This window comes from Gracilinanus agilis, chromosome 2 (genome assembly GCF_016433145.1).
Source record: "Gracilinanus agilis isolate LMUSP501 chromosome 2, AgileGrace, whole genome shotgun sequence".
NCBI lineage: Eukaryota > Metazoa > Chordata > Mammalia > Didelphimorphia > Didelphidae > Gracilinanus > Gracilinanus agilis.
The window spans coordinates 104,493,255-104,520,682 of NC_058131.1; the positions used below are offsets into that span (position 1 = coordinate 104,493,255).

The following is a 27,428-nucleotide window of genomic DNA, read 5'->3' on the forward strand; positions in this document are numbered from 1 at the left end:
AGAACATTATAGATGAGAAATGGTGTGATATGTAGTGGAAAGAGTCATAGTTGAACTTAAGAATCAGAAAAAAGTTTAAAATTCCACTTCTGCCACTAATTTAGGCAAACTATTGTGTCTAAATAAACGACTTCAATTCTGTACCTCTATTTACTCATCTGTAAAATAGGGATAATATCTACAGTAACTATCTCAGACAATTGTTAAAAGGTTAAATGAAATCATTTACATAAAATAATTTGCAAATCTTAAAGCACAATGGATTATTATGATTTCCTGGTTTCATTGAACTTTGTCAGCCGTCCCTAAAATAAGATGAATTATCCTTCAATTTTAAAAAATTCAAAGAGAATTAAGCAATAGAAGTACTAACTATATGCTCCTAGCAATTTGGAAAGTAACCCTATGATTCATTATTGTTCCATAGAAAAAGCAATTGTGGGAACAACAAAATTATAATAGCTAAGCATAAGGAAGAATTTTGGGGTTTTTTTGAGGTTCTCCAAAGGCTGCATTAGAAAATATACTCTTGCAAGGTAAAATGTGATTGACTGGTGTTTTATTTATTAAATATTGGAACATGCAGACTATTGCAAAATCACTTACAAAATAGTCTTAACTAAATAAAACATTAATGCTACTCTTAAAACTGAAGGTCAGATAGAACAAACAAAAGAGACTTAGAATAAACAAAACTGAACACAATAATTCATCAAAAGCCAAAGCTGTATGCTGAGCAGTTTTCACAGAATTTTCCAAGAAATCACATAGAGTTCAATGTGAATTGCCTATTTATCAATGCTATTTTGCACATAACTTGAGGGCGGATCAACTGAAGAAATGCCAGGATTTTTTTCCTTTATAATGTAAATAAAATGTTCTTTGGAGCATCTTTATTTCCAAAACATTTTTTACATGTCATTTATTTCCTCCTTGGACTACCCACATGATGGAATAGGGGAAAGGATTATCATCCCCCATTACAAAGATGAAAATAGACACAAAAAAAAGTTTGATTTTGCTAGAAGTTTGCCATACTGCTTCTATGGAAGAGTAAAAATAAGATTCCAGGTCTTTTAACTTTTACCTCAGTTCTCATTCAACTACATCTTGCCAAGTCAAATGCCAAACATTGCCCAGAACCAAGCTACCTTTAATCTACATATTATCATGTCTTGATAATCCATCTAGAACAGTGATGGGCAAACTACAGCCCTCAGGCCAGATGCAGCCCCCTGAAATGTTCCTTCCAGCCCCTGTGCATTATTCCTAATCTGACGAATACAATGAGTAGGATACAATACAATGAAACTTCAAAAGAGTTGCCTTAGAAACAGACTGACAGATGAGCATTTCCTTTCCTTTGGCCCCCCTCTTTAAAAAGTTTGCCCATCACTGATCTTGAATAATAATAGTCCTCCTCTAAAGTCCTACCATGGCATCCTCAAAGGATCCTGGGTCCTCAAAGGCTATGAGCAGAGCATAAACTCCATCTATATACTAAGCTAGAAAAGCTTTGAGAACAGACCTGATGTTAGAGGACTAATCTAGTTTACAGCAGGTTCATCATCAGTTTTACTCCAGGATGATTAATTTTTCAACCACATGTCATCATTCAGAAACTGTTTACTAAGGCATTGGAGAAATGTGATTTTTGTTAACAGAGGGTAGACCTATATCTATGAAGTCACAGATCCTCAAAGTATTAAAGAAATATATTAATATTATTAGGCTAACACAAAAATTAGTTTGTATCCCTTAAGTACTATCACAATTAAAAAGAGATTTAAGTTTTATAAAATGTTTTCTTCATGATAATCCTGTAAGGTAGGTAGTATAATTATTATTTCTATTCTACAGATGAAGAAACTGAGGCTAGATAAGGTTAAGTAATTTGCAAAGGTACTCAGCCAGTAAAATGGTAAAGTCGAGATTTGAATCCAGGTCTTATGACTCTGGGTTTTTTGCACTGTATCATGCTACCTCAGTGAATAAAGGGTGCCATTTCTCCCTAACCAAAATATTGAGTTCAAAACATACAAATGATTTCTTTCTATTGAGCTAAATATACAAAATTATGTAAGGTTACATTTGCAGCCAGTAAAATCACATCACCACAATAAGTTAAAAATAACTTAGAATTCGTTGTATGTTGGAATATTATGTCACTGATTCTCTTCATAAGTATAAGTAATTTAGAGTTACCTATACTTAAGTCTAAATCATTCGGGCCTCCACATCTATATTTCGCTGCTAGAAAATATTTTTCAAATATTTAAGAAGCCACAATGTTGTACTACAGAAAGAAGACTACAGCGTATTTCAGTTGCAAGTTAAGTATATTTTAACAGACAACAATGTAAAACCACAACTTCATTAATATATGCTAAAAAGATACCTGGCCAAGGTAGTTTAGTTAATGATGTGATCAAATAACTTTAAGATAAAGTAATTCTAAACATAAATCATTGAATGATTAAGAATTTGCTAAGTACTTTAATCTCACTAAACTATGTTAGAAGAAAAAATTATTATGTCTATAACTCACAATAGGTATTCCAATTTCAAACACATAAAGATAGCATTTAAAGCACCTGTTTTTACACAGGAATTGGAAAATCAGGAGAAACTCAAGAACATATTAACAGTCTTGTAAGCAAAAATAAGTATCAAAATATTTATCAGTAAAATATTCTACCAGTAGAACATGACATTACAGAAGCAATTAAGATTAGATGCAGTTAAAATGATATTTCCTTTTTCTACATCTCTGTTAGGCTACATTACCTAAAAATAGTGGAGTGGTTTCTTCTAAAGTAGTTTCATTAGCATCTGCCCCAGCTTCTAAAAGGATTTTTGTTATCATCAAGAATCCTCTACTTGCTGAAAGATGTAATGCACAAGAGCCCTCGAAGGTCTTCATTTTAATGTATCTTTCAGATGGATCTGAAGAAAAAAAAACCATTAAAGCAGGCAAAATATCAAACCTCATTGCATTGATTTTACAAAGCAAAAATTTCTTCAGTTGAACTAAGGGGCATTCAAAGAAATTTTTCGATGGTTGAAAAATACCTAATGACAAGACTCATCACAGCTAGAGTCAAGAGAAGAGTCTCTGAGAGTTCACAAGTAAGAATTACAGAACATCAAATATTTAGGATTGGTGGAAACTATACATTACTGTACATTAGCAACCTCTATGCCTAAAATCATGAACAAATTCTTCTCTTTCTCTGGTTACAGAATGTTTAGTCCACTTTTCTTTTTTTAAAAAAAGTCACCATTGCTAGAAAAAATTTTAAAATAAGAAATACGAAATAAGACTACAATGCATTTCAGTTATAAGTTAACTATATTCTAACAGACAACAATGTTAAACCACAACTTCATTAATATATGCTAAAAAGATATGGCCTGTTATTTTGCTTATTCTCTTCATTGTTATTATTTGATTCCTTTTCACTTCTCAGAATCACTTACTTCCTGAGCTAAAAAGAAAAAAAAATTAATGAGCCTTCCTTCCTCCTAACTACCAAATTCTGTCTTCTTTTGAGAGAGGAGGAAATCAGAACAGGATGATCATTCCAAAGCATGAGGCAGAGAGAACAGATATAACATGAAAAAGTACTACTTTAAAGTCTTTATTCTATATTCATGCACCAAAAAATATTCATATGTATATGAGGTCTTACTGATTTATATGTACTCTCCAATGATGTATAATCCATTTGTACCTGCCCAACTTCTATGACCCTTGTCCACGTCTTCCAATATGTCGACCACAGAAATTCTGCCTAATAATGCTAGAAACTTCTAATGCTCCTGACATCATGAGGGCACCAGTATCGAAATAGAACTGTCCATCTGTCATCCTTCATCTTTCCCACTTGACCAGATTATCTTCTTTCCTACTATACATTGTCCTAGTAATACCATCATTTACTCTTGTTCTTCAAAGTTTCTCTTTGTTGTATGGTGAAGACTATTCACAGTTACCATGCATCTCTCCATTGCCCTCTTTGCAACATTCATTTTTAATTCTTCCAATAGTATCCCATTTTTATAGTTGCAAAACATAATTAGAATACTAGTGTTTTTTAAAATGGCCTTTATTTATGAGAGTAGCCTGAGGTCTTTTATTCCTATGATATCCAGAGTTAATAGACATGAGTGTTGGATTTTCTACATCTAGTGATATAATGATGTGTTGTGTATATTAGTAACATGGGTTTATTATATTTATAGTCGTCCTTACATTGAACCAACCATTTATTATTGGTAGAAATTCAAACTAATCATAATGTATAATCTTTATAAGTGATTAATATGTTGTTTTGTGTTAATCCAAAATTTTTGCATCAATTTTCACTGAGGATATTAACCTATAGTTTAGTAAATAAGACAATGTTTTTATCATAGAAAGAAATGGGAAGGGTCTCTTGCTTTTTATTATTGCGAAAAATGTATATGTTATTGGAATTAGTTGGCTTTAATTGATTAATATATAACCATGAGTCTTTTAAAGTAGCCTTACAATTTTCTGAAGGCAAACCAAACTGTTTGCCTGTTCGATTCTAGATCAATTTCATGTACCTTTATACTATCTATTCCAAAAGAATATTCTGATGATCAAAAGCTAGAGGTTTTCCATTCAACTATATGTCAAAATTTAAGCAATAGACATTCTTCATTGACTTAGTCAATGTATGTATATTGGCAGGTTTCAAACTCTTGAGTGGTATGAATATCTTCTAGGAAGCTCTACACTATTCCAGTTTTGATTCAACCAGCAAAATGTAAACTCAAACAGAAGCATTTTGAGGGCCTCACTATCCACAGAGAAAATTTCTGCAACTTAGATCCATTTTTTAAATCTTTTTACAATGTGTATATCATCCTGTTTGATGTCTCACATGATGTTCATTGCCATAGAATTGAGGAACAGAATTATCTCTATTGTTATAACTTTTAAGGAATCTTAAATGACTTGATAAGACACATAAGTGTCCTGCTTTACTGAATCAAGTGCCTTTAAATAATCAACAAAAAATAAGTAGTGAGACTGTCTACATAAGTTGTTAATTAAAAAAAGGAAAGATGTGATTCACTATAGAACATTGCTTGCAAAAATCTGCTTTCTATTAATGTCTTCTAAATAAAAGTTTTTTCAAACTCCTCCAATTGCTAAAAACCTATTACCAACTACCTTGCATATTTTTATATCATATATACAACTATAAATTTAAACATGTAAGACCATAGGCCATGCAGAAGCAACAGACTTCATTAATGATAATCATGAACAAACAATATAAAAAAATTTTTAGAATACACCCAAAGTAGTCTTTATAAGAAAGTTTATATCTCGAAATATTTTCAGTAACAACAGAGAAAAAAATAGGTCAATAAATTGGATATCCTACTAAAAAATACCCTAGAAAAGCAATAATTTTTAAAATTCTAGTACCAAAGTAGAAATTCTCAAAATCAAAGAGAATAGGAAACTGAAAGAAGAAAAATCATTGAACAAGGAGCTTTTTTAAGCCTATAAAATAAATCATTAGCCAATTTATTTTTAAAAGCAAGAGGAAAACCAAAAGCTAAAAATAACTCACAACAAATGAAGAATTGTAGCAATCTAGGCATACATTAATCTTGATATTATTTTAAGAGTGCTCAAAAAACTGACTCTTGTATTGCTTATGATTGATTTCTGTAACCCTGAATTAAATTGAACCTCAACCTAGCCAAATTCCTAGCCCTTCCCTAAGGCTACACTTAAAAGACAGGTCAGTTATCTCAGTCTCCTTATTTTACCTAAAACAGTCAATTAACATATGTATCAAACAACCATAGATGCCTTAGGCTCCTGTTCTGGGTATTAGGGTATTGCAGTTTGTAATTGTGATGATTACCTCATAATGTTAATGTATCAGACCACTAGGCTCTTCCCTTCCCTCTATATTGTTGTAACCCCAACAAAAATAGCTGTATGGCAGCTAAGGGTTAAGCTCTAACCATCTAAGCTCTTTACCATCAGAGCTTCATCCCAGTGAAGCTCTGAACCATGGAAGCTCTTGTCCACCAGAGCTTACTCTCTGTCTGACTACCTTATGCCAGAACTTTCTATGTCTGCATGTCTTTATTCTCACCTTATGTTCTCTTTCCATTAATCCTTAACCTGTGACTCATTTTCTCTCAATCCCTGGTTCCCCTTTCTGAGTGTCCTACCCACTAGGAATCTTCATGAAGTGGCTAGACAACTTCAAGAATAAAGGAAACAAATGGAAACTATTTTGCCCAATTAATATCACAGTAAAACTGACAACATAAATGAAATGGATGAATAGTTACAAAAGCATAAAGTACTTGGATTAAGAAAAAAAGATGTAGAGAATTTAAACAACTCAATCTCAGAAGAGATCTGAGTCATAAATGAGATTCCAAAGGAAAAAATTTATAATGAAAGTCTGTCAAGTATTCAAATAATAAATTGAAATAATGCATAAACTGAAAAAAATAGGAGAAAGGATTCTACCAAATTCCTTCTATAATACAAATATGAGCTTCCTATTTAAGCTAAGGAAAGTAAAAATAGAAAAAGAAAACAATAGGTTAATATTCCTAATGAAAATAATACAAAAAATTTAAATTAAATATTAGCAAAAGCGTCTCCATAAAGATAGAAAAATGATTGTATTCTATGACCAGGACAGTGTTAGTTCAATTAGGAAAACTATAAATATAATAAATCATATTAAAAATTAAAAAATCATGATTATATCAATAGATATGGAAGGAAAAGCTTCTGACAAAGTACAACTAGTTCTGTTTTTCAAAAAACACTAGAAAGCAAAGGAATAAATATACCTTTCCTTATTTATAAGCAAGATGAATCTAAAACAAAGTGTTATATGTCATGAAGATAAACTAGAGTGAAGCAAGGACTATCATTATCACTACTACCATCTGATAGAAAGCTTCCTTGACATAGCAATGAAATAAGAAAAAGAAATTGAGCAAAAAAAAAAAAAAAAGTCATCATTTTGCAGGTGTTATTAATAAATGAAACAATAACTTTAGCAAAGTAGAGAATACAAATAAAACCATATAATACATCACTATTTCTCTATATTCTGCCTATTACCAATTGAACCCAGAAGGAAAAGATAGAAAGAAAAATTTCCAAACACACATGCAAAAATTATGTGAATACAACTATAAAACACTTTCATGAAAATACAGAACTAAATAATTAGAAGAATATTCCATGGGTAAAAGAAGCCAATATAATTTTTAAAAATAGCAATGCTACCTTGCTCTGTAACAGTCCTTCTGGGAAGACAAAGGATTCAACTTGAGAGAATTGTGAAAATTGAATGAACCACACTGACTTCATCTTGTTTCTCAATTGTGGAGCTACCTCAGTTTCCTTTCTATTCAATTATGGGAATTATAAGAAAACTTTATTTCAGTATTTGAACATAGCTCTGCATAACTAGGAAGCTAGGTCACCTCTATATGTTGCATGGATACAGAACTAGTATATGCTGACTAGTGTGTAAATGAAATTAACTCTAGCCCATTCATAGTCAAAAATCTACTTACCCTAGGCATCTAAATTATATCATCCCCACCTCCCTCAAAGGGGAGGGGAGATAAGTTAATCACACATGACAATAAGTATCTAATCAAGAGCAAGGGACTGCCCTTAGGGTAGTCCAAATCAGTGTAGAACTGCCATTGGTCCACTTGAATTAGAGGTGGGCCCACAGGAAATGACTTGAGAAGCCATCTCTATAAATATGTGGGTTACAACCCAATCAGGTTCATACTGATACAAGGAATTTTCTTACAATTATACAGCTCAAGCAACCCATACATGTCTTATCTGAAAAGTGGCCCTGTACCTGTCATTCAGTTACTGTTTTCTTGTTCCTTTGAATATAGACACTTGACAGGGAGTAAGAGAACCTCTTTTTCTGATTTCAGAGAATTTCATCTATTCATTCTCCCCCTCCCAACATGAAAAGTGCCTAATTCTTCCTCCAATTACAATCAGATTACCTATTCTTGTATCCAGGTTCATATATTGTTAGTTGCTTTCATTTAATGCATAAAAATCTGTGTCTCCTCCATATTCAGGGCCCAGTTCCAAGCTGAAGAGGCTTGGTCCTGATGTTATATAATTGCAAGCATTACTTAATATATTCCAATATGTTCAGGAGTTTGAACCTTTTTTTCCTCAGTTATTTCTGATTTCATCTGTCACACTCTGTAGATCCTGCTTACTATGACTAGGCATACAGAACCATGTTCCTCCAACATAGGAATGGTTATAAAGAAGTTTTAAAAAGAGAGATCAATTAGTAGAAAAGATAAGGTGCATTACACAAGCTAATAATCCTATTAGACTAGTGTTTGATATACCCAAAGACCCTAAATACTGGAGTACTTGGTATTTAACAAAAACTGGTAGAAAAACTGGAAATCAGTCTTGCAAAAATCAGGTTTAAACCAACATATTACATCATACATCAAGATTAGCTTCAAATAAATACATGACCTAGGAAGAAAAAAAAAGTCACATAATAAACAAATTAGGGGAACAAGGAAAAAAAAACAAGGAAAAAATATCCTTCCCTTATAGAGAAGAGTTCATAATGAAAAGAGGAATGCAGAGGATTACAGAAGATAAAATGGATAATTTTTATTATATAAATTTTCAAAGATTTTACATAAACAAAACTAATGCAGCCAAAATCAAAATGGAACCAGTTAACTGGGGAGTGTGGAAAATATATGTAAAGGTAATGGGGTCACCAGGGATATTAGAAATAAATTAAGTGGTTTGTGGGAACACACACACACTGGGATTTATGAGAGACTATGGAAAGACCAGAGTTTACTGGATTCCCACAGGAATGGCAGTTGATCTTAACTGTCACTCAGCTTCCACTAGGCCAGAATCTTGAACAGACTGACAAGGTAAAAGTGATTTAACAGCTTTAATTATGTTTGACTAAAAGGTGGGAAAGGGATTTCTATACTTAAAATCTAAAGGATAAAACCACAGGGCAATGGGAGGACTTATTCTACTCTTATCTAAGTGATCTAAACTAACAGGGCCCAAGGAGCTGTAAATGGAGTCTCTGCCTCAGACCTAGAATCTGCCAGGCTTGAGTATAGCTAGGGGATTTTGTGGCTTTGGGATTCTCACTGCAATCCACTGATGATCTCTGGATGCCAGGAGCTAAAGTTGTCTCAGGTACCAGGTAGTGAGGGTTTTGCTTGAAGCACTGTCCACCAGAAAAACTTCTCCTCCCTTGGCTCTGTAGATCTTGTCCTTTTGCTAGATGCCACACCACAAAGGATCCCAGGGAAAATCAGGATGCAAGATGTCCTTTTACTCTGAGGGCTCCCAGGGCTAACCACAGTTTGTGTTATCCCCTAATGGAGTCCCACTCAGAGCACAGACACACTTCCTCCTCCCTCATTCCATCCTGGAGCTCCAGCTCCTTCCAGCTATGCACATAATTCCTAATCACTAGCTAATCTAATCTTCCTCACAACAGGAGGGGGGGGTCATGCAATCATTGCAAATTTCTCTTAAAAAGGTCTCATTTACAAGATAAATGATGAATTATCTCAAATTTTTAAGAAAAAGCAAGTGCATAACTGAAAAGTGATCAGAATATGAACCAGCAGTTCTCAAAATATAGTATCAGCAACAATATGAAAAAATGTTCCAAATCACTAGTAATTAGAAAAATAAAAATCAAAAGTTTATCAGCCTGGCAAAAGAAGACAAAAATGACAATCCCTAAGGATTACTTCTAGAATTTTGAAGTGACTATATTGGGAAATCTTTCAGTGAAAGAGAGGGTTGGGAGAATGACCCTATAGGAGGTAACACTTACTTTCATCAAAGTTGCAACTAGCTGTAAAGAAAGCAAAAGTATCAATAAGCACATGAGAAAGTGTTCCAAATCTCTAATAATTAGAGAAATGCAAATCAAAACAACTCTGAGGTACCACCTCACACCTAGCAGATTGGCTAAAATGAAAGAAGGGGAGAGTAATGAATGTTGGAGGGGATGTGGCAAAATTGGGACATTAATGCATTGCTGGTGGAGTTGTGAACTGATCCAGCCATTCTGGCTGGCAATTTGGAATCATGCTCAAAGGGCTATAAAAGACTGCCTGCCCTTTGATCCAGCCATACCATTGTTGGGTTTGTACCCCAAAGAGATCATAGATAAACAGACATGTACAAAAATATTTATAGCTGCGCTTTTTGTGGTGGCAAAAAACTGGAAAAGGAGGGTATGTCCTTCAATTGGGGAATGGCTGAACAAACTGTGGTATATGCGGGTGATGGAATACTATTGTGCTAAAAGGAATAATAAACTGGAGGAGTTCCAGGCGAACTGGAGAGACCTCCGGGATCTGATGCAGAGCGAAAGGAGCAGAGCCAAAAGAACATTGTACACAGAGACTGATATACTGTGGTAAAATTGAATGTAATGGGCTTCTGTACCAGCAGCAATGCAATGACCCAGGACAATTCTGAGGGATTTATGGTAAAGAATGCTACCCACATTCAGAGGAAGGACTGCAGGAGAGGAAACATATAAGAAAAGCAACTGCTTGAACGCATGGGTCGGGGTGAACATGATTGAGGGTGTGGACTCGAAACTACCACACCAATGCAACCACCAACAATTGGGAAATTGGTCTTGATCAAGGACACATGACAAAACCAGTGGAAAAGTGCGTCGGCCATGGGTGGGGGGAGTGCGGGGGGTGAAGGGGAAAGTAGGAGCATGAAACATGTAACCAGGTTAAAAATGATTATTAATAAATGTTAATAAAAAAAAAAGTTGCAACTAGCTGAACAAAATGAAGAATTGAGTTGAGCTGCATGGGATTGGTTTAATCAGCAAGAATAAAGCAGCACCATCTTTTACCTGATTCCCTAAACTAAATTTTGACAATATAAGCAAGGAGCATAAAGTAAAAACTGGCTATTACAAGGGACTATGAAACCTCCTCTCCACTAAAATACTTGTATACTTTCCAAATTGGAAATACAATGAAGAAATAATCAGAAGCTACTAAGCTTCAGTAAAACCAAAATCAGAGAAACTTCCTTAAATTTTCTTTCTTATCTCCTGCTTCTAGTTCTCCATGTTTTATAGCATGAGCTCTCAAATCAGGGTCTGTGATTTTATTTTATAATATATATAATATAAATAAATGTATTTGAATATAACTAATTTTTATACTATGTATTTTATGTATTTTATGCATTATTTTAAGAAGGGATCCAAACTATCCCCTAAGGATATAACATGGAAAAGGTTAAGAACCTGGCCTTACTCAATTTCTTCTCTATTAACACAGATGGGTTTCTATGGTTATCTTTTTTATTTGCTGCAGCAAATCTTCAAACTCCTCCTATAGGTACTATCTTTTCACTCTTTTCTCTAAGCAGTTTCCCCACATTCCTTTCTGCCTATTCTACTCATTAAATGCCTCATTAGTGATCAAAAATTTAAGGTCCTCTAAAAGTCCCAATTATATTCTCTTACATCCACAAACTACATTTGCATTTGCACTGACACAAAAGCAGAATATTATCCTGAGTGGCTTTCAAGGGAAGGCTCTCCAATTCTGCACTGACTTAAAATGAATTTCCATATTCTAGTATGTGTACTCCATTTTTCTTCTCCCATGAAAGATTCTGGACTGAGATAAATGGATCTGATTCTTATTTAGGTCCTTTGTTGCATTCTATTTGATTAATATGAAATGAAAAGATGAGATTTAAGAAACATGAAAGGGGGGGGTTCACTCTTCTAGTACTCATGTGATTTGAAGTTTGACTAAAGATCTAATATTCAACAGTTTTCTTTTAATCAGCCTTCATTATGTTGTGTCATTCATAGTAAATATGTTTAAAAGTATATCTTTTTTTTTAATTTTTATTTTTAGAAAATTTTTCCATGGTTACATAATTATGTTCTTACTCTCCCTTCCACCTACCCCACCTCTCTACTCCCCGTAGCTGACGCACATTTCCACGGGTTTTTACATGTGTCATCGATAAAGACCTATGCCCATATTGTTGACAGTTGCACTGGGGTGATTGTTTAGAGTCTATTTCCCAAATCATATCCACAACAACCCATGTGTTCAAGCAGTTGTTTTTCTTCTGTTTTTCTACTGCCATAGTTTTTCCTCTAAATGTGGCGAGTGTTCTTTCTCTTAAGTCCCTCAGAATTGTCCCAGATCATTGCATTGCTGCTAGTAGAAAAGTCCATTACATTCAATTGTACCACAGTGTATCAGTCTCTGTGTACAATGTTCTCCTGGTTCTGCTCCTTTCACTCTGCATCAGTTCCTGGAGGTCATTCCAGTTCAAATGGAATTCCTCCAGTTCATTATTCCTTTGAGGACAATAGTATTCCATCACCAGCAGATACCACAATTTGTTCAGCCACTCCCCAATTGAAGGTCATACTCTCGTTTTCCAGTTTTTTGCCACTAGAAAGAGTGCAGCAATATATATTTTTGTATGTGTCTTTTTCAAAAGTATATCATTTTGAGAGATTTTATTGCAAGAGTTCCTGTAGGATTTTGTTTTAAATTAAAGATTCTATGTACAAAAAAAGTTTGAGAATTACAGGTATAAATCATCACATTTCTAGCTACATTTATAACTGTCTTATCAATACTCAAATTATAAATATTTTCCAAAAATATTCTGTACTGCATGTGTCCCCAGGAAATTTTAGCCCAGTGAAGCAAATAACTTGAAGCATCAAATAACAACTAACGAATATAAAAGAAACATTTTAATTGCTTTTCAAGAACCTAGTTAAAAGAAACTGAGAACTCTAGTAGAGTCAGAGAGGGCATCATAGACTATCATATGGGATCACTATGTCCATTGGCCAGGCTTAGAAATATTTTTTTGTTTTATAAGTGAGTTTGAATAAAATGAATGGGAATTAAAGGAAAATGCCTATAAGATAAAATTGAAAGGTCTCAATATGTTTTTTGTTTAGATATTTAATAATTTTTATTTTTTAGAAAAGTTATCATGGTTACATGATTCATGTTCTTACTTTCCTCTTCACCCCCCGGCTTACCCCCGCCCAATAGTTTTAACATGTGTCATCAATCAAGACATTTCCAAATTGTTGATAGTTGCATTGGTGTGGTAGTTTCAGGTCTACATCCCCAATCGCATCCGCCTCAACTCATGTGTTCAAGCAGTTGCTTTTCTTCTGTGTTTCCTCTCCTATAGTTCTTCCTCTGAATGTGGGTAGCATTCTTTTCCATAAGTCCCTCAGAATTGTTATGGATCATTGCATTGCTGCTAGTACATAACTCCATTACATTCTATTTTACCACAGTGTATTGGTCTCTGTGTACAATGTTCTTTTGGCTCTGCTCCTTTCACTCTGCATTCCTGGAGGTCTTTCCAGTTCACGTGGAATTCCTCCAGTTTATTATTCCTTTCAGTGCAATAATATTCCATCACCAGCATATACCACAGTTTGTTCAGCCATTCCCCAATAGAAAGGCATACCCTCGTTTTCCAGTTTTTTGCCACTACAAAAATCGCGGTTATAAATATTTTCGCATAAGTGTGTTTATCTATGATCTCTTTGGGGTACAGACCCAACAATGGTATGGCTGGATCAAAGGGCAGGCAATCTTTTATAGCCCTTTGAGTGTAGTTCCAAGTTGCCATCCAGAATGGTTGGATCAGTTCACAACTCCATCAGCAATGCATTAATGTTCCAATTTGGCCACATCCCCTCCAACACTCATTACTCTCCCCTACTATAATTTTAGCCAATCTGCTAGGTGTGAGATGATTCCTCAACATTGTTTTGATTTACATTTCTCTAATTATTAGCACTTTAGAGCACTTTCTCATGTGCTTGTTCATAGTTTTTATTTCTTTATCTGAAAATTGCCTATTCATGTCCCTTGCCCATTTATCAATTGGGGAATGGCTTGATTTTTTTTATACAATTGATTTAACTCCTTGTATATTTGCGTAATTAGACCCCTGTCGGAGTTTTTTGTTATAAAGATTTTTTTTCCCAATTTGTTGTTTCCCTTCTGATTTTGGTTGTATTGTTTTTGTTTGTACAAAAGCTTTTTAATTTAGTATAATCAATCATCCCATTCACATTCAGAGTTATAATTATCAGTTGTGTATTCCCCAACATTTTGGCATCCTCTCTTAGTTCTACCCCTTCTTCTTAGGCTATTTCCTTTTAAATCAATGATTTGTTTTAAACCAGTAACCCTTGTCCCCTCCCTTGATTTACTACCCTTTCTACCCCCTCCCTTGTTATTCTCCTCTTTTTATTTTTAAGGCCTAATGAATTCCCTCTCCCTTCTCCTCCCCTCCCTTTTTTGACCTCCCCACTCCTCTGCTCCCCTTGGTTTATCCCTTCTGAGTTTCTCAGTAGGGTTAGATAGAGTTCTATATCTCAATGGATATAGCTACTCTTCCCTCTCAGGGTTAATTACACTGAGAGTAAGGTTTACATATTATCTCTTAATGCTCTCTTCCTCTCCCTCTTATAATAGTATTCATCTCCTCCCCTTCCCATGCCCTCTTTGTGTGTAATAGAATATCCTATTTTTCTTATTCATTCAAGTTTCTCTTGGTGTCCTCTACTATTCAACCCCCTCTTTCCTACCCACCCCCTTATCACCTTAGACCATTTAGTACTCCAACCTCTCCCTGTGAATAATTCTTCTAATTACTATAATAGTGGATACTATAATAGTGAATAGAGTTCACTACAGAGAATTATACATAACATTTCTCCATATAGGAATTGTTATGGGAGAATTGGGAAAGGTGTTAGGTTAAAGGGGATTTTGAAGGGATGTTGTCAGGGACTTGCTAGGTAGATAATATGAGTTGCAAGTAGGATGTAATGGTGAAATTCAGGATATAATATGAGGCTGAAGTCAGGGAGTATAACACTGAAGGTAACAAAGATCTTCAAGGAGAGGAGGAATTAATTTAAACAGGCAAAGAGCAGCAGGGCTTATAGAATAGGACTTAGACTAAAGACAAACTGAGGGTAATAGACTGATTGAAACTAACTGCAGGCTTTAGTTAATTTCACAGGAAGGGATTTGTTTTGAAGTTACACCTTCCTTCAAGATGGATACCCCGGCTTCCCTTCAAGCCCACAGTATGTTGGTTCTATTCCTCTTCTTCCCTTTTCTTACTAATTAACTGACAAAGTAACTAACAGGTCTGTTTTAAACACAAAAGGGGTTTATTGTCTTCACTGGTTAAATTGCCACGTAAAGGGGATTAAAGGAAGCCCTAACAGTTGTTTACAGAAACCTCAGGTGGAGGAAGGGAAGCAGAGATGGGATTTGAGCAAGGTTCTGCCATGACTCAACTCTCAAGGTGATCTTGAAATCAAAAGGGAATATGATGATGACTACCTAACCTCTATAGATAAAGTACTGCAAGAGTATAGCTGAACCCTCACAAATTTGAAACTATTCTCTGATTCACTCTCCTTATTCACTTCTCACAGACATTTAGATAAGGGAAGGAAGGTAGGGAAATGAGGTAGAGTATGGAAATACAAAGGGTTTATCTAAATTAAAAAATCTCAAATAAATACTCCAAAGCTAGGCTAAATTTTCAATCTTTAGAAAGGAGAAGAAGCAGCTCAGCTGGCCCTGGTTTTCTCTCCATGAGGTCCCAGGTCCAACTGAAACTTTCCTTCAAGATTCTAAAACTCCTAAATGACATCAGAACTCAGCCAAAGTCTGTAAAAACTGCCCTGACCCCCTCTCTCTGTACTACAGAATACAAATAATTAGATCTTATTGAAGCCCTTACATAGGCAAATTTAAAAATAAGAGTTTTCTTTCTTTCCCCTCTGTTTCTTACTTACCTTTTCATGTTTCTCTTGGTTTTTGTGGTTGGATATCGAACTTTCCATTTAGTCCTGATCTTTTCTGTGCAAATACTTGGAAATCTTCTATCTTGTTGAATGCCCATACCTTCCCCTGGAAGTATATAGTCAGTTTTGATGGGTAGGTGATCCTTGGTTGTAGACCCAGTTCTCTTGCCTTTCTCAATATCATATTCCAAACCTTGCAGTCTTGTAGTGTGGAGGCTGCCAGATCCTGTGTGATCCTGATTGGTGCTCCTTGATATCTGAATTGTCTCTTTCTGGCTTCTTGTAAAATTTTTTCTTTTACTTGGAAGCTCTTGAATTTTGGCTATTATATTCTGGGGGGTTGTCTTTTCAGGGTTTTGTGGAGAGGGTGATCTATGGATCCTTTCAATGTCTATATTGCCCTCTTGTAGAACTTCAGGGCAGTTTTGCTGAATAATTTCCTTCAGTATGGAGTCCAAATTTCTATTAATTTCTGCTTTTTCAGGAAGACCAATGATTCTCAGATTATCTCTTCTAGACCCGTTTTCTTGATCTGTCAATTTCTCAGTGAGATAGTTCATGTTTCCTTCTATTTTATCAGTCTTTTGACTTTGCTTTATTTGTTCTTATTGTCTTGAGAGATCATTGGCTTCTATTTGCCCAATTCTTGTCTTTAGAGACTGGTTTTCTGCTATAGTCTTTTGATTTTCCTTTTCGATTTGGTCTATCCTGTTTTCCAGCTATTTGATTTTGGTCTCCAATTTGCTTATCAATTCTTTTGATTTGGGGGCATCTTTTTTTAATTGCCCAATTCTAGCCTTTAGAGACTGGTTTTGGGCTATAATCTTTTGATTTTCCTTTTGAATCTGGTCTGTTTGGTTCTTTAAGGCTTCCAGCTGGTCATTTCTGGTCTTCAATTTGCTTATCAATTCATTTGATTTCTGAGCCTCACTTTCTAATTGAGAAATTCTGCCTTTTAAACTGTTATTTTTTTGCCAGTTCTCTACCATCTTTCTCATATTCTCAGATTTGAACTCTTTAATAGTTTGTGACCAGTTTTCATTTTCTGGGGAAGGTTTGGATATGATTACTTGTTTGTTCTCCTCTGCTGTTTGCTCTGTTGTCTGGATTTTTTCTGTGTAAAAGTTGTCAAGTGTTAAAGATTTCTTCTTGATATTTTTCTTCTGGGGTTCTTATCTCTGGTTTGCCATTGTTATCCCAGTGCCCTCTCAGCTTTATCCTCACGCCCAGGGTCTGTCTGCGCTCTTTGGGCTCCTGAGGTCTAGTTGTTCTCAGGGTCAAGCCTCCTGGTGGTCCCCTTGCTTGTTCCTCTGCCCAAAGCTCCTTTAACAGTCTCAGGGTGCTGCTTCCACATTCTTTCACCCCTCTGCAATGGGTCCCCACTCAAGGTCCGCACCTGCTCTCAGGATCTGAGTATGCAGCTGCAACCGAGCCTGCACTCAGGGTCTGTGTTCAAAGTCCGCTCGTTCTTTAGCCTCTTGGGGTCTTAAGTCTTGCTGCTCTCAGGAACATGCCCTGGTGGTCCCAGGTAGCTGTCAAGGACTTAATGGATGCTCCAAACTTTCTCTAGCTCTTGTGCGCTGGCTTTGGCCCTGTAGGCGGTGGGGGGGGGGGGGGAGGAAGGGGGGGAGTTGCTCAGCTCGCATTTTAGTAGAGCTATTTCACCCCCCTTATAGCATGGAAATGCCCCGATCCCACGTACCTTCAATGCTGCGCTCTATTGTGGGGTCCCTTCGTTCGTCTGGATTTGTTTTTATGTCCCCTTGAGGAGTCCTATATGTTTTGGTTAGGAGAGATTAAGCAGCTGCTTTTTACTCTGCCACCATCTCAACCCAGAAGCTATCTCAATATTTTTTAAATGAAGTAAAATCAAAGTTAAAATACCTGCTAAGTTGGACTAAAATAAAAAATTAACTTTTTTATGTCACAAGGTAAGATCCTATGGGAAGTGAACACTCAAAAGAGGCTGTGGCATTTTAAAAAGGCACCAATAGAAATTTTAAAATAAAGTAAGTTAATCCAAGATAAGTGTAATTGAGAGAAAGAGAACTAATGGATAGAAACTTGGCCGTGGAGTCAAGAAGTCTTGGGTTCAATTCCTATCTATGTTATATACAGGCTGTGTGACCAAAGGCAAATAACTTGCTCTAAGAGTATGAAGGGCAGGACAAGTGGAGATCCAAATTGGTAGAGAGAGAATCTTCACCTAGCGTTTTCTACACTAATGAAATCAGAGGTCCAATTTAAAAAATATTAATTTCTATGACTAAATAAAATAAGGCATATAAAAACCAAATTAAAAAATTCATCCAATCTTTTCACAATTTTTGCCAATATAACCCTGTAGTATTGATAAAAACATGTTAGGATTTGGTACTTGCAAAATAAAAACAATTCTAATGCATACATTCTAAATTAAATTTAAGTGATTAGCATTAAGCTAAATGAATCTTAGCTGTGGAAATTGAAAAGTGCCGGTCCAAGGTGATTGCATCTGTGCACCATCTTGTATCTCAAATCCTGCAGTTATTTCTGTCCTCTATAATCATGTGATACTTGCCTTACTTTTCATGAAATTTCTAAGTCCACTACATCAGACTTCCATAATTTGAGAGAAGGTATTTTAACTACCAGCAGAACAAAGAAAAATTTAGAAAATTCAATTCCCTAAATGAATGACATCCCACTAGATGAAAACATACAAACTCAATACAGAATTGAAATCTCACACAGACCTGAAAAGATGGTGAGCCAAAATTACTCTATCCATTTCAGGTTCCAAGTCTTCTATACACATATACAGAAGAACCAGATGACAATAGGAAGGGGGAAAAGGAAATGAGAATTTACTGAGTACTTACTATCTACCAGCACACTTCAGTGCTTTATAAATATTACCTCATTTAATATGCCTAACAAATCTGGGAGGTAGATTCTTTTATCATTGCCATCGGTTCAATAGAACTGAGACAAACAGAGGTTAGGGAACTTAAAATCTAACATGAGGAATATGTCCTATACAGAAATGAGTTTGGCAAAAGGCACTGTAGAACGTGATGGAGTGCTTTTCCCAGAGTCTATAGGAATTCTAAAAGGAAAGGTTACTTTCAGTTCAGACAGTAGAGAAATTGTATATTCAAGTGGCAAATTAATGCTTAATAATAAACAATTAGAACATTGGCCCCCAGTCACAAAAGGTAAAGGTAGGAACCTTTACTCAAGAAACTATTTTTAGTATTCCTATTAAAAATCTGTTTAACATTGTACTCTACACTAAAATTTAAGGAAGCTTGGCTGTGTCAAATGGCTATCCCTAACAAACGACAAAGCCAAAAGAAGTATGTGTGATGTGTGATGCAATAGCAAACTCCCATTTGGGATATAATCTCCCAGTTTTCCATTAATTCTAGAAGCTTCTTGAGTTGTCCTTCATAATCTGTCTTGTCTACAGTCATATAAAAATTAGATAAATATAAATTAGATAAAGATAAATATTGAAGGATGGCTTTTAAAATAACATTGTATAAATATAATGGAATATTACTATGCCTTTTAAAAAATCATGAAAGGGACAGTTTCAGAGAAACATGGGAAGATTTACATGAAGTGATATACAGTGATGTGAACAAAATCAAGGAAATAATTTATACAATAACAATAGTACAAAGAAAAACAACTTTGAAACACTTAAGATCTGTTATCAATGAAATGACCAACCACAGTACTAAAATACTAAAGATGAAGTAAATTACCCACATGCTAATAGAGGTGACAGACTTAAGATGCAGAATGAGATACACTTTTGTATATGACCAACAACAAATTTGTTTTGCCTGAGTCCGAATATTTTTTATAATTTTTTTCTTTTTCTTTACAAAATGAAAAGAGAAGTAGAATGAGCAGAGGAATGGGGGTAAGAATTCCTCCTGTATTCCTAAAAGTGAGAAGAGAACAAACAAAAATCCAGAAGGAATCACAGAAAAGCAGGACAGCTTGAAAGTTATATGGTTTAATGTATTATATACATAAAAAAAGAAAAGCAAGCTCTACATAACAGACAACTGCAATTCTCCTAATTCAAACTGTAACTCATTTTACTCGATGTTTAAGTTCAGTATAAAAAAATTTTTAATAGAAACATATATATGTATAATTACATGAACTATATCTATAAACACTTCCTTAGGCTCTCAAGGAGGTGAACTACAAGGTTAAAATATTATATTATCTATTGTTTATAATCATACTATCAAATTGCACAGCTACTTTTATTTTAAATATATATATTATATTTTAAGTGAACAAATAGTTCTTGGAGAAGAAATAATTAGTGTAAAAATACATTATAAAACTTTTAAAATAACCTCTTACATATATATATATGTATATATATATATATACACACTAAATTCAACAGGCAAAGAGAAGGAAGTATGGCTTAAGAATCATTGGGAACAATATATATGCAATAGCACTCAGTCTAGAGGGTACAATGCATTTTGGAGATCAAAATATGGAGCCAAAGAATAATCCAATTTATTTTTTAAGTTGAGAGAAGGGAGGACTTCCAACTGAGGAGGCAACCTGACTGGAGACAAACTGCCTAGCTACCATGTTGTCTACTCTAACCAATCCAAATAATGATCAAGAAATCAAATGAGAGAGTACACCAAATGACTTCTTTCACTCCAGAACAGCACAAAAAGTCAACAGGAAGCCCTTGGGTATATAAAAATGTGCCACAGGCAAAACCAGTACAAACACAGGTATGTCTAACCTCCTAAATGACCTGCTATAGGTCAAAATAGAACTCTATGTCCTGAAGCAACAAAGTTAGAAAGCTCCCCTAAGAACAACCCAAGGGAATCAGAAAGTCCCAAGGTGGAGACCTTGGAAGATCAGAGGAGCAATAGTAACCAATATGGTATGGGAGTACTCCAACTCTGGTTGGGCCCCTGGGTCAGACACTCTGAATTCCCTAACCCTAATTCCTGAGACACCAGAGAGGACCCTGAATATCCAGGCAAGACCAAGAAGGACCAACCACCCAACCCAATAGAACTTCAGAGAGCAGAGTCTTGCCCTAGTACAATGCCTCCATTAAAGAACTAAAGCTAGAGAGGTGAGTAAAACAAAGAAAAAACCCACTAATATAAAAAAAACTATTTCAAATTTAATTCTATAACAACTACAAGCAGAAATTCAAAGGAAAAAATGAATTTTCCATATGGACAACATGAATACCTAGAACAGTGATGGGCAAACTACAGCCCAGGAGTCAGATGCGGCCCCCTGAAATGTTCTATCTGGCTGGGCAACATTATTCCTAATCTGACAAATACAATGAGTAGGATACAATACAGTGAAACTTCGAAAGAGTCACCTTAGAAACAGACTAACAAATGAGTATTTCCTTTCCTTTGGCCCCCTCTTTAAAAAGTTTTCCCATCACTGACCTAGAAGAAATAAAGCAAAAGATTTTTTTAAAGAGAAATAAAAATTCTACAGGAAAAAAATAAAAAGAAAATAGTAAACTTTATTTAAGAAATTGGCTCCCTGAAAAAATGAATAACTCAAATAGAAAGCAATGATATGAGTGAGTAGGGAACATTAGGACAAATTCAAAGGATGGTAAAAATAGAAAAAAATATTAATATATTTGATGATATAAATAACTGATGTGGGAAAAGATCAAGAAAGATGATTTAATAATCACTGAACTCCCTGAAAACTATGCATAAAAGAAAAAATTTGGACATCAAATTTCGAGAAGTCACAAATGAAAACTGTCCAGCTATATAAGAACCAGAGAAACAGTGAAGATAAAAACCACTGATAATCTACTGATAGAAACATTAAAAGGAAAAGTCCCAAAATATTATGGCCAAAATCCAGAGCCACGTGTCAAAGAAAAAAATCATAAATATACATAAAAAAGTTCAAGTACCAAGGAACAATAGTCAGGATCATACAAGAGCTGGCAAGTTCTACCATAAACAAGAAGAGATCTTGTAATACAATATTCCAAAAGGCAAAAGATATAATAGGCTTATAAGCAAGAATAATGCTATAGAGAGAAAAAGAGACTTTTATAAAAGAAAAGAAGATCAGATTTTTCACCGTCTCAAGGAGTGAGAGATGGGTTGGGAATAAAAAAATTTTAATTTTAAAATATTTTTTTAAATTGCCAAAAAGTTTCTACATGTAACTGAAAAAAATTTTATGTCTGTATGTGTGTATATGTGTGTGTGTATGTATATATATACAAACACACCTAAATATAGGAGACCTTTCAAGTACTTCTAATGAAAAAAACCTGAGCTGAGTAAAAATTTTGAAATATAAACACAAGAGTACAGAGGAAATAAATTCAAGAGACTAGAAGGAGGACCTCTAGGATGAAATAGCACTAATATTCTAAAAGGAAGAAATAAATATCTCTTCAGAACTTTAATATCTTCAGAGGGTATTGAAAGAGTTAAATAAGAAAAACAAGGTCCCTAGAGAACATGTATTCTATTCTGAGGATTTAAAAAGTGAAAAATAGAAGAAAGGGCAAGAAGAACACTAGTGTAGAAAAGAGGAAGAAGAATAGAACTTGCTATTTCTCATAATTGTTCATGGTTGGGTGGAAGAATAAACAAACTAGGAGGAAGTAGATATCAGAGAAATGCAATCTTACAGAGACAAAGGTCACAGAACATGCAAACATCTAAACATGTAAACAGTTTAGAGTAAAAATACATCAGACTCAGCAGGGAATCAAGCAGGGATAGGGAAGGAAATTAAGAGGAAGGAAAATATAAGAAACTATTGTCCCATGAAAAACAAATTTCCTGATCCTGAATAGGAATTAAAATGGAGGGGAAAAATAAAAAGACCTGAATCTAAAGGAATCCTTTAGATTGCTTCTTAAACATTTAGGGAATGACTGAAAAAATTGTGATATGAATATAATATTGTAAGAATATTATACCATAATAAATAACCAAATAAACAATTTCAAGGAGAATCCCAGGTAGTATGAACTGAGGCAGAGGGAAGTAAAAAACACTGCAAAATAAAACTACTTTGAATTACTTTAAGAAATCTGATCAGCTGGGTGGCTCAGTGGATTGAGGCCTAGAAACAGGAGGGCCTAGGTTCGAACCTACCCTCAGGTATTTCCTAGCTGTGTGACCCTGGGCAAGTCACTTAACCCCCATTGCCTAGCCCAACGTTGGCAAAGTATTGGCATGTGTGTCCAGCTAGCATGGGGAGCTGTTCTAAGATCCCCTTTTCCCAGGACCCAAGGACATTTTTTTGCATGCCTGGCCCCTCTCTCCAGCCACCCAAAGTAAGCACTTCCTTCCTCCCTCCACTCTCTGAGGTAATGCAAGGGACTCACAGGCAGCTTGAACTTGCAGTTTGGGCACATGAACTTGAAAACCTTCACCAATGCTGGCCTAGTCCTTATTACTACTCCTGCCTTGAAACCAATACATGGTATTGATTCTAATGAGGAAGGTAAGGGTTTTAAAAAAGAAAAAGAAAAGAAATCTAATCAGTGAAATGATCACTATGTCTCCAAAGGATTTATAATGAAACATATTACCTCCTAATAAAAAGAGAACAAATACAATGTGAACAGAAATACATTTCTAGACAAAGTAACCAGGTAGGTGAAGTTTTGCTTGGCTCTGATTTTTGTTACAAAGGATACTTTTTCTTCTTTCTCTCAGTTTTTAACTGACCAAAAGGGTCAGCAGAGAGAATTAACCAATTTTTTTAGAAGACCATAAAAAATGTAAATGCACATAAAAAGAATAGAAAAAAGTTTAGGCAAAACTGACGAGCAGGTCAGTTTTGAAAGTGACATGTAGAATTTATTATATCCTTTTTTAAAAGCTTACTTACATTATGAAATAAGATTTATAGTTTCATATAGAATCTTTATTCTGTTCTGCTATATGTAGAAATGCTATTTTTAAATGAATAATTCTTAATATTTGAGAAAAAGAAGAAGAATGTGTCTTAACTGGTAAGAACAAAACCATACAGCATATTACCAGAAAAATCACTCTCTCTCTCTAAGGGTACAAAATATTTTATGGATGAATTTCAAATTCCTAAGATAGGAAGGTAAACCAAAGGAAATCTATAGAACTTGGAGAAACCTAGCTGTGATTAGCTGCCATACTGCTAAGTTATTGTCTTCTTACTCAACTATTTTTTCTATTGATGTTGGCAACAAATATTCACCTAATTATTTTATTACCTTGTGGGCCAGATACAAGAACATGTAGTAAGATAATGTGATATTGGAAATTTAGGGTTCATTAAGTTTTAAATATTTAGATAGACTTCCTGTGGATGTTAAGGGGACTTTGAAACTACATTTCCCATGATTCCTCTTGTAATACAGGAAGTGTGATTACATAGACAAACAGTATAAGATTCCTGAGGTCATTTGGAGATGCCCTCTTTGGTACTAGGCAGCCAGGTGGGCAGAAGGTATGGTGGGCAATTTGAATTAGATCTTAGCAGGCATTTGGTCTTCTTTGTTTTACCAACATGGCTTTAAATAAAATATTTATACTTTTATCTATATCCATCTATATCAATTTTAATCATAACAATAATAAAATCGAAGTAACTGACCAGATTGCCCAGAATAAGGAAAACAATATATATTAAATACAAGCATACACTCTTATTTCAAATTGTCCTTTTGTTATTTAAAACATAAAATACCTGACTCCCTTTTGGCATTTTATTTGGTTAAGACAACAAAAGAGGTTAGTCAAGTATTCCTATGCAAAAAAACAAATTCATTTCATGAATCTTTCCCCAGCACAATACTACTTCTTATATGAAGAGCAGGGGATTCCACAGCCTTCAAATGACCCTTCGGGCATTTAATTTATAGATGAAAGAGAAAATACTCCTGATAATAGCTATAAAATCAGGCAACAATTCAATGATTCCAATTATCCATACCTCAGTTTGACTTTACCTGAACGAATCAATAGCCGTAAACATTCTACAGAATTGTGATAAGCTGCTTCATGAATTGGCATCCATCCTCTGTTGTCAGCAACATCAACACTACACCCTTTCTTGAGCAGTTTCCTTAGGGTTTTTACATTTCCTTCCCTGGCAGCAAGGCCAACAGCAGAACATGTATCTGAGTAAGCCTCTGTAAAATCCATTACTTCAGACTGATCTAGAAGATAAAAAAGGGGAAAAATGATTCATAAGTTATCAATGGTGCTACAAATATATTTCTGTAAGGGTAACAAAGAATAATGCACTTAGAAATTAATTGCATCCAATGGACTAGCCCAGCATCTCAGACATTTTAGGCAAGAGAAAAGAAGAGAAGGAAAATAGCCTACTTTTAGATTAGAGCTTCCATCTATAGCCTAAGCTAAAGCAAGATTCTAAAAATCTCTCTTTGAAAAGATTAATTAGTACTGTAGTGACACTTATTTTAGGTTTTTTTTACTATTTTGTCTTAATAAGCAAAGATTCATTCATCTTACCCTCTCACCTCAATTCCTGACTGCCACCACCACTACCATAAACACAAGAAAAATAAAATTAATTACCAGCATAGTCAAATTCAAAACAAATTTCTACATTAGTCATTTCTAAAAAAAAATTTCGCATTCTGAAACCTCTCTATCAGGACACTGGTGGGGAGAGGGGGCATGATTCATCATTAATCCTCTCATACACCAAACTTGTTCATGCATTCCCCAATTTGTGCGTATTAGAGTCCTGTCCCTTGCCACCTCAAAAAGAGCTATAGTCTTATATATCCTTAGAGCATGAATGGTATAGAAATTATCTTTTTGTTAATTTACCTTCCCTCCTATCCTCCTTTTATCCTTTTGCCTTAAGTGAAATGTATTTCTGTACCCAACTCTGTATGGGTATTCATCCTTCTTCTGACAAGTTAAGATAAAATTAAAATTCAAGTATCAGTCACCACCTCCTACCCTCCTCCTTGTTTGTATAGATGTAGACTTTCACATCCTCATTATATGAGATAATTTTCCCCACCTTTCTTTTCTCTTTCCATTGTTTTCTTAAAATCATCAAGAATAACAGAACTACTCCCAAACCCTGTCTAATTGTACTTCCTCTATGGACCCTGATGATAATAAAGGTTTAGAGGAGACACATATATCATCGCCCCATATTTGAATTTAAACAGTTTATCCTCACTTAGTTTTTTATCATTGTTCATTCATGTTTATCTTTTCATGTTTCTCTTCAACTCCTTCAAAATTTTTTCTACAGCTCTGGTCCTTTTTTCCCCTCAGGAAAATTTGGGAATCCTCTATTTCATTAAAAATCTATTTTTCTCCTTTAGTGTTATACTCTATTTTGTTGGACAAGGCATTCTTGGCTGTAAACCCATATGCTTTGCCTTTTGGAATATCATATTCCAATTTCTCCACTCATTTATAGTGGTAGATCATGTGTAATCTTCACTGTGGATCCTTAGATCACTACTCACATTCTTTTTTTTCTAGCTGCTTGCATTTTTTCTTTGACCTGGAAGTTCTGTATTATATTTATGGTGTTCCTGTCCATTTTTATTTAGGGGTTTCTTTCATAAGACAATTTATAGATCCTTTCTATTTATACGTTGCTCTCTGGTTCTAAGAGATCTGGGCAATTTTAAGGTTTTTTGAAATATGATTTCTAGGCTTATGGGGGTGGGGGAAGGTCAGGAGTCATGGTATTCAAATCAATGATTCTTTCATCTTTTTCTCCTTTCTTATCCTAAGTCAGTTGTTTTTTGCCAAGTAAAGCCTTGTATTTTATTTTTTGAGCCTTTTTGACTGTTTTAGTATTTCTTATTGCCTCATAGAATTACTGGTTTCTATTTGGCATTCAAATTTTCAGGGAATTTGTTGTTTAGGAAAGGTTTTGTACATCTTGTTCCAACCTATTAATTCCATTTGCAATTCTTTCTTCTGTAACTCAATTTCTTTTCATAATTTTTCAAGCATTCCCAGTATTGACTCCAAGATGAAAGGTAAGGGTTTTAAAAATAATAATAATAATAATAAATGAAAAAATAATTGCTTTAATTATTGCAGGAATTCTAGTTGAATTTTACTTGTGTTGTGTTTCTCTTTGAGGAGATATTTGAAGATATTTTGAGTCATTCTCTTCTATGTTTATGTCTTAAGCATCCCTGCCATCATAACTTGATATGGCGGGATTATCTTTCTGTGTCCATTTGTTCAGCTTACTTTGTCACTTCAGACTTGATATTAGAGCTGGAATCTGGGCTGGTCCTATTGCTACTTTCTTGGAGTACTGAGTGTTATGTTATTCTAGGTTTTCAGCAACAGGTAGGGACCTTCAAGCTTTCAGTTCTCCAAAAGTGGTGAGACCCAAAGTCTAATATCTGCATTGCCACCACCTCAGCCTCTCCAATAGGCTCTGCAAGTTTCT

The 27,428-nt window shown here is 34.8% G+C and overlaps 1 protein-coding gene across 1 annotated transcript in view; it reads right to left on the bottom strand.

Moving 5' to 3' along the window:
- Window positions 1-25,162, bottom strand: part of ASB3 (ankyrin repeat and SOCS box containing 3) — a 79,844-nt gene extending 54,682 nt beyond the window's left edge. The window contains exons 1-2 of the mRNA XM_044660661.1: window positions 24,967-25,162; window positions 2,788-2,946 (exon numbers count right to left, since the gene is read on the bottom strand). Of these exons, the coding sequence (XP_044516596.1) occupies window positions 2,788-2,946; window positions 24,967-25,162 (355 nt within the window). The remainder of the gene's footprint in view (window positions 1-2,787; window positions 2,947-24,966) is intronic.
- Window positions 25,163-27,428: the final 2,266 nt, after the last annotated feature.